The sequence below is a fragment of the Scylla paramamosain genome, chromosome 16, assembly GCF_035594125.1.
Source record: "Scylla paramamosain isolate STU-SP2022 chromosome 16, ASM3559412v1, whole genome shotgun sequence".
NCBI classification, from domain to species: Eukaryota; Metazoa; Arthropoda; class Malacostraca; order Decapoda; family Portunidae; genus Scylla; species Scylla paramamosain.
The window spans coordinates 1,487,501-1,497,500 of record NC_087166.1 but is presented as its reverse complement, the minus strand read 5'-3'; the positions used below and the strand labels follow the sequence as shown (position 1 = coordinate 1,497,500).

Sequence of the window (10,000 nt, the reverse complement as noted above, 5' to 3'; positions counted from 1 at the left end):
AAACCACCCGATTACCTTCTTACAGCTCTATATAATTCAGTTTCCCAGTAATAAGCCAGCCAGACAGACTCATTCCTACGTCCCATTAAGCGCCCACTCCATCAGTCATTCCCGGTGCTCTGTGCGCGTTGCCGGAGTGACAGGAGGCCTTTTCTCAGCTCTTTTCTTCCGCCTCTTCAACCAACGTCGTTCAAGGAATTTTGAGTGGCGAGGTGGCGGGGGGACGCTGCCAAGGGAGACGCTAATCAGGCCAACTAGGCGAACTTCCCTCATCAAGACTCACACACACTCACAAATCAGGAGGCGGCCAAACAAATCACTTTAAAATACGAGTTTCTTCCGCTAGAGTTTGAACCCTGGGTAGGACCTCCAATAGGGTAGATTTGTTGAACGGAGAAGGAGGTGGGGAGGCGGGATGAGGAGGGAGGAGCAGGTGTGGGGGAGCGGTGAGGAGGGTCAAATTACGCTGAAGATCCACTTGAAAGATTCATTTTCTTCTCTACAGAACATCGGGATCTTGGAGGAGGGACGGATTGGCCATAGGATTCGTGCTCATACTTGGGGATGGATGGGAGAGAAGCTTGTCTGAACGTCTTGTACTCTTTAAGTTTGTGAATATTCGGTCCGCATCATGGCGCGATGGGCAGGCGAGAGGCGGGAAGAAAGGGGTTAGACGCTCCGGGATCTGATCGGGACTGCCCCCGCTGAGCCTATCCGGGCGAGTGACGGCAGGAACAAGTGTGTTATGACGCGCTGCGATGGCCCGGCGAGGACTGGGGGAGGCAAGGAGACGAGGCGTGATGGCCGTGAGATGGATGGGGTCCGTCTCCTCGCCTCGGCTCCTTACCCCCTCCCGGCCAGCTGAATTGCTTCGTGAACGGGTAAGAGGAAGAATTCACACTCTCACATACCATTCAGGAAGGCTGGGTGGGGTGTTGTGCTTATTACTTGCATTTATTTTCTTTTGTAAGCGTGGTAATTGAGCCTTCCGTGCCCAGACATGAAAAGTGGATTATCTTGCTTGTGAAAACACTACATAGGAAGTTTAAGGCTTGTTGGTCCAGTGTTGTCGTGATATGAGATCGCATCGTTTAAAAGCCCGAGAGACAGACTGACAGCCGTGACATGTGGGTGTACTTAAAATGCATAAGTATTGTATGTTGCGGCACATTTTGAGATCGAGATAAAGCTTGCTATGTTCATTATGAGAGAGAAATAGTGACATCATTAGAAAGTATTATGAAGCACCTCAGCTCATAAGCCTCAAGACAGATGCGGTTTACTGATATTAATAATTATTGTACAGCATTATCTCGTCATATCAGAGCATTACCGCATCCTCGATCACAATGCCATTTTCTCGGTCTTCGTGTAAAACATCGTTAAGCAAATGTGCGCGTCTCTATCAACACGAGGCGTGACGTAGTGGCCGAGGCGAGGCGGTAGAGCGGCGGGCTTGAGGAGACATGGGGTGTGGTGGTCGGCGGCTGGCAGGTGGTAGGATACAAGTCCGTGTGACAGTCAACATCCATGTCACCTCCCCAGGCTCCCCCCGTGGCCCTGCTAGCCCCTGATGGAGAAGCAAAGACGGGAGAGTCTGTGTGTGTGCCGTGAGGGGACGTCTCTAGGAGGTAAATGGGAGGATGGATTTTCTGAAGGAGTTTAGTGAAGGGAAATGCCAGACTCGTGGGTAGGGAACACTGCGGCTCTGTGTTGGTCTTGTGATCACTGAGGCTTGTCGAGTGTTTGTCCAACGTCCACTGGTGAGGACAGGAAGGGAGGGACGGGGAGGGAGGAAGGGAGGGAGGAAAGGGGCCAGGTGAAGGCTGTCTCATCCGAAGACTTGATCATGAAAGTTGTCACTACTGCTGCTATATGTGTCACCACCACCACCACCACCACCACCACCACCACTCCCACACGTCACCGCTACATCACCACATCACCGCTGTCCGCCGCTCCTCTAAAACAACCGAGCTCGATACTGGCCAGCGCTACCACCACCAAATATGACCGCTGGCCTTCCATCATTGCTCCCTGCTTCCCCCCGCGCCCTGCCAAGCACTCTGCTCTATCAGTCAGGCCGCAGCGAGCCTCCACTCACCTCCACGCTCAGCACATTCCCCGCAGCTCACATTTCCCACACCGAGATAACCGACACAGCCTCCACGCCATGGTCACATAACTCACAACTTGTCCCATGCCGCTCTCTCGATAACCTGCCTTTTCCCCTTCCCCCCCTTCCCTCTCCTCCAGGCAATACCCCCGCGCCCTCCCCGCCACGGCCCCGCTTGAGCCCCGCCCCCCGCCCACACACAGTCCGGCTTCTGCTCTCTTACGCTGCCGTCCTCTCCCACACGACAAAATGGCGGCCCTCACCCCACTCACGCCTGACCCAGGACAATGGCTCTTTTTGGACTCGCTTTGTTCTCTCTCTTTCTCTCCTCCACCTCTTCCCGCTCCCCGCCTTCCTCCAGTTCTTGTCGTTTCTTGTGCTTCTTCGTTATTCGCGTCCTTCCTTCGCTTTCTAATTACGGGGAAAGTCGGTGTGAGGGAGGCGGTGTTTGCTGACTTTCCCTCGCTGCTTATTGGGGTGGTGGCGGTGTTTGGGGACAAGTGTGCAGGTGTGGCCACGAGCACATGTGTCCCCTTCCTTCCTGCAGGTGTTCACGGAAATGGAAAAACAGGATGGTCTTTTTTTTTACTCTTTTTCCTTCTCTCTTATATATAGCATCGATTAGAACTTGTTGAGTGGAGTTTATAACTTAATTTTCATTAATGTTGTGGATTTATGTTTTTTTTTTCCTGTTATGCATTAGAAGTCTGAATTTTTTACTCTTATTTTTTTTGTAATTTTACTATTCTTTTCTGATATTCAGGTTTTCTTATTTTTTTCATAGTTTGCTCTGTATTTTCTTTTTTTTTCATTTTCAGTTTTTTTTTTTGTGTGTGTACGTATGTCTTCTTTTTTTTTCGATTTCGTGCCATGCATTACCTGTAATCAATGCAAAGCACGGGTGACGAGCGCACAGTTTCTTCTTCTTATCTTCCTTTCTTCTTTTCAGTCCACGCGGTCAGACTAAAATCCATAAGGTCATTTCCGAGCCTCCTTCCTTGAGTTCTTTCCCAGGTTACTTAAGGGTGAGAGACTCATCCCGGGGAGAACACACAAGTGGGGTCTTTTTCTGACGCGGCTCCTCGCAAAAAAAAACAGTATCTTTCTCCTCTCCTCACCATTGTTATGCACCTCCATTATCTCAGGGACGCAGTGCTTGAGGCGGCGCGGAGTTCAGTGTCATGGCGGGCGAGACACGTGAGCCAGGGGCGTGAGGGGCGACTGAAGGGAACACTTGAGAGGAACTTTGAAACCTTCGCCTCCCGAGTTGTCCTTCCGGCCCGTGATTAAAGTGTGACATTAAAACCTTTACTGAGGCGATTTGGAAGAAAGTATTTTGAAGTTTCTCGTAAAAGTGTGAAATTACGGCATATTTGTTTTTCTTTCCATATTTTTGCAGACGGTGGGAAGGAAAATTTTACCCGTAGGAAAGTGTGAGAAAATGGTTTAGAAGTTTTTGGATGTATAAATTGTTAACAGACACACAAAAGCCGTGCTCTTTAATCAACGGATCAGTCAGAGGGATTTCTAAAAGCATCGTCACTTCCGTGTTTGTTAATAAGAAGTAGCAAGAAACATAATTGATCTTACCAAGTCTTTATACGGCGTGTTTTCCTGTTGCCTGTAGCTGCCACGATTTCAAATGTCATATTCCACAAAAACATTTCGAACTGGAAAAAAAGAAAAAAGAAAAAAATAATAACTAACCATTATTTCCACCGCTCTAATCCCAACTTTGTTTCAGCACAATTTCTCTTAACATAAAACAGTTCATTAGTTCATATATTAACTTCTGTTCTTTTTTTACACATGAATTCATTTGACTTTTAATCAGTAAGTATTAAATTACTGGTTTTAATGTTGCCGATATCAGATGTTGCTGCTGACAGGAACTAACTAGATTTTTTTTTTTTTTTTTTTTTCGTACAGCTTGGGGCCAATTTCCACCGAATTGTATATAAATAGATAAATTTAAATGAACTTTTTCCTTACTACCATAGGAGAGAGAGAGAGAGAGAGAGAGAGAGAGAGAGAGAGAGAGAGAGAGAGAGAGAGAGAGAGAATAGACGACAGCTCAGCATTCTCTTCCCGTCACCCACTTCCTCCACATCAAAAGGTCACCATCTCTGGATAAAAATCAGATCAAGACTTTTAAAACAAGCAATCCGGTGCATCATCCTGTCACTCTCTTGAACTAAACCTCACAGACAACCTACCTACATGAGGCAGAGTTTACATTGTTTTTTTTTTATTTTATGTAGGAGGGACAGTGGTCAAGGGCAACAAAAATCAATAAAAAAAAAATAATAATAATAAAAGCCCACTGAGATGCACCCTATATACAACATAAGTATTTGTCATGTATGAGGGAGGCCTACCAAATGTGGAAAATAAAGCAAAAAAACCCCTGGCAACTTACAATTAAACAAGATTTGCTTAACAGAGATCAGTCTAGCTCCAGAAACATTCCGACACTCCTCTCTTGAAACAATTTAGTCATATGAAGGAGAAAAAACAAAACAGGCAGAGAGTACCGGAATTTACCAGTGAACGTGATAAAAAAATAAAGGTACTGCTTGATTCTTGCATTAATGGGACGGACACCATAGAATAAGCGAGGATGTGGGGATGAGAAGGAGCGTAATGAACAAATTTAGAAGAGCAGTAATCATGGTAGAAGATAGCAAGAGATGGAACACTACGGCGGTGAGTGAGAAATTGAAGATAGTCAGTTAAAGGAGGGAAGATGAGTTGAAAAGCTTTTGACTCTACCCTACAACAGAATAAACTTACGACGTACATTAATCTTACACTTAAACTACGTACAGCCTAACAATACATCATTATACTCTTATGCAGATGCCGAAGTTAAGTCTTTTCACCGCTCCTGTCACCTCCTCGCCATCTATCAAGTCCTGGTCAAGTTTTTAACAGGAAATCTGCAACGGACGAGCTGTAAAAAAATAATGTCGTGTGTTCACCTGTGTTGTTGTTCTGCCACACTGTTAATTAATGAGCCTCTTTGCCTGGCTGCGCCGTAGGACACGTGTAAATACTGACTGCACGTAAAGGGGGAAAAATCATGATGTGCTTTTTCCTTCATTGCTTGGGACACGAAGTAAAAGTAATGAAAACAAGTAAAAAAAGAAAAGAATGATAAAAAGATCTGACGGACGTCCAGAAAGACATGAAGAAGAAGTATGTTTGACAAAGGAAAGTAGAGAGAAGTGGATAGAATTAAATGCCAGGAGAAAGTAATGAAGACATCTTTAAAAAAAAATAGAGACAAGATAGACCTTACGGATACGGAAAAAGAGTTAAAGAATTACGTTTAGTTTAATAAAAGAAAATATAGAAATAAGGAAAATTTAGAGTAGGCAAATGGAAAAATAGTGAAATCAAATAAAATGTAATGAAAATAGATTTGATGAACATAGAAAGACGTTAAGGACAGGTATACAGTATTTATAATTTGATAAAAGTGTGACAGATAATTAGAAAGAACTAGAGATGAAGTACAGCAGGTAATGGAAACAACTTGGAAAAAAAAAAAAAAAAATAGACCTATGAGATAGAATCTTTCATACATATACAAAAAAAAAAAAAAGGTAAAGAATAAGCATATGTATAATCAGATAAAAAAAAAAAATAACAGTGAATTAGAGAAACAACCAATGACAGAAAAAAAAAGAAGAAAAAAATAGCTGCAAAAAAAGTGAAGGAATTCTGTTGGCGGACATTCAGAAAGACATACAGAAGAAATACAGAGAAACATATAACTTGATAAAAAAAAAAAAAAAAAAAAAAAAGACAGAAAATTAACCAAAGAAAAAAAAAAAGAAAAAAAGAGTAAAAGAATTGGTTAACGAACACTTAAATAAAAAGACAAACAAAATAACTAAACAGAATTTGACAAAGCAGAAAGCAGAGAATTATACAGAAATAGAGCCTTACCGTCCCTCCTCCACTCTCCCCGCCCCCTCCCCCCGGCAGTCCACCCACGCAGCGACGGCTAGAGCTGGTTGTTTACAAAATATGACGCCAACTCCATTATAATATTGAAATCTGGGCGTGTACGAGGCGGACCACAACCACGGGCGGGAGACGAGGCTTCGTAAACAGCCCTTCTATCATAACATTTGCATCTCATTCTATCTATTCTTGGTCTCCTCTGTTATTTAAATACTTATACTTTGTTTTTTGTTTTTTTCTATTTCAGTTTTTGTGTTATTTTTTTCTTTATATTTGTTAAAGTTAAATTACTTCCTTTTTACTTTTCTTTGGGTCTCTCTCTCTCTCTCTCCTCTCTCTCTCTCTCTCTCTCTCTCTCTCTCTCTCTCTCTCTCTCTCTCTCTCTCTCTCTCCTCTCTCTCTCTCTCTCTCTCTCTCTCTCTCTCTCTCTCTCTCTCTCTCTCTCTCTCTTCTCTACTCTCTCTCTCTCTCTCTCTCTGTTTCCCTCATATAAGCATGTCATCATTTTCCCAGACTAATACCACACTAATGCATTCAGATTAATATACAATTGGTGTATTTGCATATATTTTCGTATATACCTAAATCTGAGTAAATTTCATTCATGGGTAGAGCCTTAAGGTATTATTATGCTTATTATTGTTAGTATTATTAATATTATTTTTCTATTATTATTATTATCATCATCATCATTATTATTATTATTATTATTATTATTATTATTATTATTATTATTATTATTATTATTATTATTATTATTATTATTGTTGTTTGTTGTTGTTGTTATTGTTGTTGTTGTTTTTATTATTAGTAGTAGTAGTAGTAGTAGTAGTAGTAGTAGTAGTAGTAGTAGTAGTAGTAGTAGCAGCAGTAGTAGTAGTAGTAGTAGTAGTAGTAGTAGTAGTAGTAGTAGTAGTAGTAGTAGTAGTAGTATAGTTGTGGGTAGTAGTGGAAGTAGTCGTAATAATAATAGTACGAGTAGTGGTAGTAGTAGTAGTGCTAGTTGTAGTAGTAGTAGTGGTGGTGGTAGTAGTGGTGGTGGTGGTAGCAATTGTTGTTGTTGTTGTTGTCGTCGTTGTCTTAGTAATAAAAATAGTTGTAGTAACAACGGTAGTAGTAGTAGTAGTAGTAGTAGTAGTAGTAGTAGCAGTTGTTGTTGTTGTTGTTGTTGTTGTGTTTGTTGTTATTGTTGTTGTTGTTGTTGTTGTTGTTGTTGTTGTTGTTGTTGTTGTTGTTGTAGCAAAGTGGAGTTTGTGTGTGTGTGTGTGTGTGTATGTGTGTGTGTGTGTGTGTGTGTGTGTGTGTGTGTGTGTGTGTGTATGTGTGTGTGTGTGTGTGTGTTGTGCGCGCGCATCGCGTTTGAAAATGAGAGAGAGAGAGAGAGAAAGAGAGAGAGAGAGAGAGAGAGGAGAGAGAGAGAGAGAGAGAGAGAGAGAGAGAGAGAGAGAGAGAGAGAGAGAGAGAGAGAGACTTTTCCTGCTGGTCTTCCGCGTGCACCCACGCATGCACACTCACATACCCACTCGCACACACACACACACACACACACACACACACACACACACCACACACACACACACACACACACACCACACACACACACACACACACACACACACACACACACACACACACACACACACACACACACACACACACACACACACACACAGAGTCACGTTTTAAAACACGAAGTGTTTCCACCTAAGACTTCGTGCCTCTCAAAGACAAAACTTATAAGTATCCCTAAAGATCAGGAAGGAACTTCATTTTGCACACACATAAAAGCATTTCTGGGCTGTCAGTTCTCACGTGCATCCTTTGATGGGTAGGTGTCATCATAAGTCAGCAAGTGTACCTGTTTGAAATGTGGTTATTTGTATGGGAGGCAGCGCCATGTGACCCGGTTGTTGCGGCGCCAGGAATCAGTCAGTCCTAAAGTCAAGCACATGGAATAAAGAACTGAAGGTTTTGTTTTATAAGACGTCGTTTATATTTGCATTTCCTTTGGTTTATGTGTGAGATCTCAGTCTGTCCTTGAGAGAATAAGGTATAAATTTTCGTTCTAATTATTTTACCGTGATTTTATACATTAATAGAGACTAATTCCAGTGATTGTTTATTGTAAGCTTGTTTTTTCTCGTTGGACCATTCTTAATACAATACATTATAAGATTCATACATACGTGTAGGTTACCTTTGTGAATCGCTGTGGTTTGCGTGGTGATGTGATGAGGGCGATCTGGGTGATGTCAGTGGAAATGTGAGGTGATGACTATAGTTATGTGAGATTGAAATGATAGTGGTGCGTGGTGGTGATAGTGACGACATGAAACGGAGATAGTAGTGACGATGAGATGAAAATTGTGGAGTGTGGTGAAGATGATGGTGTTGATATGATATAGTGGCGATGAGATGATGATTACAGTGTATGGTGAAGGTGGTAGTGGTGATGTGAGATGAAGATAGCGATGGGTGCGTGGTGGAGGTGACAAAGTGGAGGCGTTCGTGTGATGAGTAATAAGATGCAAGTGAGTGGTGTGCTTCTTTATCGTATTGTGTGTTATCTCTTTAACGCAATACGTTCTTTTCAGTGACAATGAAGAGGCACGGAAGCAGACACCTAAGTCATCATCTTTACGGTAATCTTGACTTAGCAGACTTGTTTGACTTTCATCTACCTGACCGAACTTAATGTGTCCTGAGTACCTGGTGTAAATTAAGCTAGATTAGTCAAATAAAGGTGCACCAACTTCCTGGGCTCCGGCGTTCCCTAATTCCATCGGGTTTTGTGGCGAAGACTTGCCTGTTATCTCCCGTACTCGCTTCCAAACAAGGGAGAGAGGCGTTAAGAAGTTGACAGAGGAGACAAAGCCGCCAAGGTTGGGTCAAGTATTTTACGCGGAATGTTTAAAGTTTTGCTGAGTTACGCGAGGAGCTTCCAAGGTATTGTGTGATGTGTATTTGCTTCCGCTAGATATCTGTCACTCGTAACTTTAATCATGTTTATTCCTGTTCCGATAACTTAGCATCACTGATTCAAAAAAATGGAAAAATGTTAACGTAGATGACAGTAAAAAGAAAAAAAAAAAATCTTTTCCGAAGTGTATCGCGGGGCAGGTCTGAGTCGCCTAGTAGGAGCAGCCAGCTGGAAGGGAAGAAAACAAGGTCCACGTAATTGTAAACTATTGACGGAAAGGAAATAACTCTCGCCTCATTAAGGAAGACTCACCGCCGCCAGCCTCGTCCGCCGCTCGTAACAGGCTGCCAGATCTGAACTGTTCGCCATTTCACGCCGCCAGCCTGTTACCTCGCACCGAGACAAACTTTAACATAATTACCACCGAGAATTTCGCATCCTACCCTTCTCTCCCTCCCTCCGCTGGCCTCCCTCCCTCCCTCCCTCCTTCCACCGAGCCTCTCTCCTCCCTCAGGGCGGGGCCGGGGCTGAGGGGACGGTCGCATCCTCTGTTCAATTTCCTATGAGAAGAATTAAAACTCACAAATTGTGGCTGATAACACCACCTCCAGCCAGCCAGGGCGCCTCCCCTCCCCCGCCTCGCTCTCGTTCTTTTTCTCTTTTTCTTTCCTCTCGCCTTTTCCCTCCCCCCCACACACGCTCCCAGGTCACGCCGCGTGTGGGTGTACGGTAGTGTGTGTGTGTGAGTGTGTGTGTGTGTGTGTGTGTGTGTGTGTGTGTGTGTGTGTGTGTGTGTGTGTGTGTGTGTGTGTTCGTTTGAGACGGAAGAAAGGAAACAATCAAAAATACATATAAGTAAATCGATAGGTAGAAAATCTCCAGAGAGAGAGAGAGAGAGAGAGAGAGAGAGAGAGAGAGAGAGAGAGAGAGAGAGAGAGAGAGAGAGAGAGACCACTACTCATCGATAAGAGACTCTGATAACTAATATTACA

At 43.2% G+C, this 10,000-nt stretch overlaps 1 protein-coding gene across 4 annotated transcripts in view; it reads left to right on the top strand.

The window, feature by feature from the left end:
• The window catches only part of LOC135107884 (homeobox protein Hox-B2-like), a 111,918-nt gene that overhangs the window by 87,514 nt on the left and 14,404 nt on the right, over positions 1-10,000 (top strand). For 2 of the 4 annotated variants that reach the window (XM_064018242.1, XM_064018244.1), the window contains one exon: positions 8,683-8,730. The exons of the other annotated variants lie outside the window; for them this stretch is intronic. In XM_064018242.1, the coding sequence (XP_063874312.1) occupies positions 8,683-8,730 (48 nt within the window). The remainder of the gene's footprint in view (positions 1-8,682; positions 8,731-10,000) is intronic. 4 annotated transcript variants of the gene reach the window in all.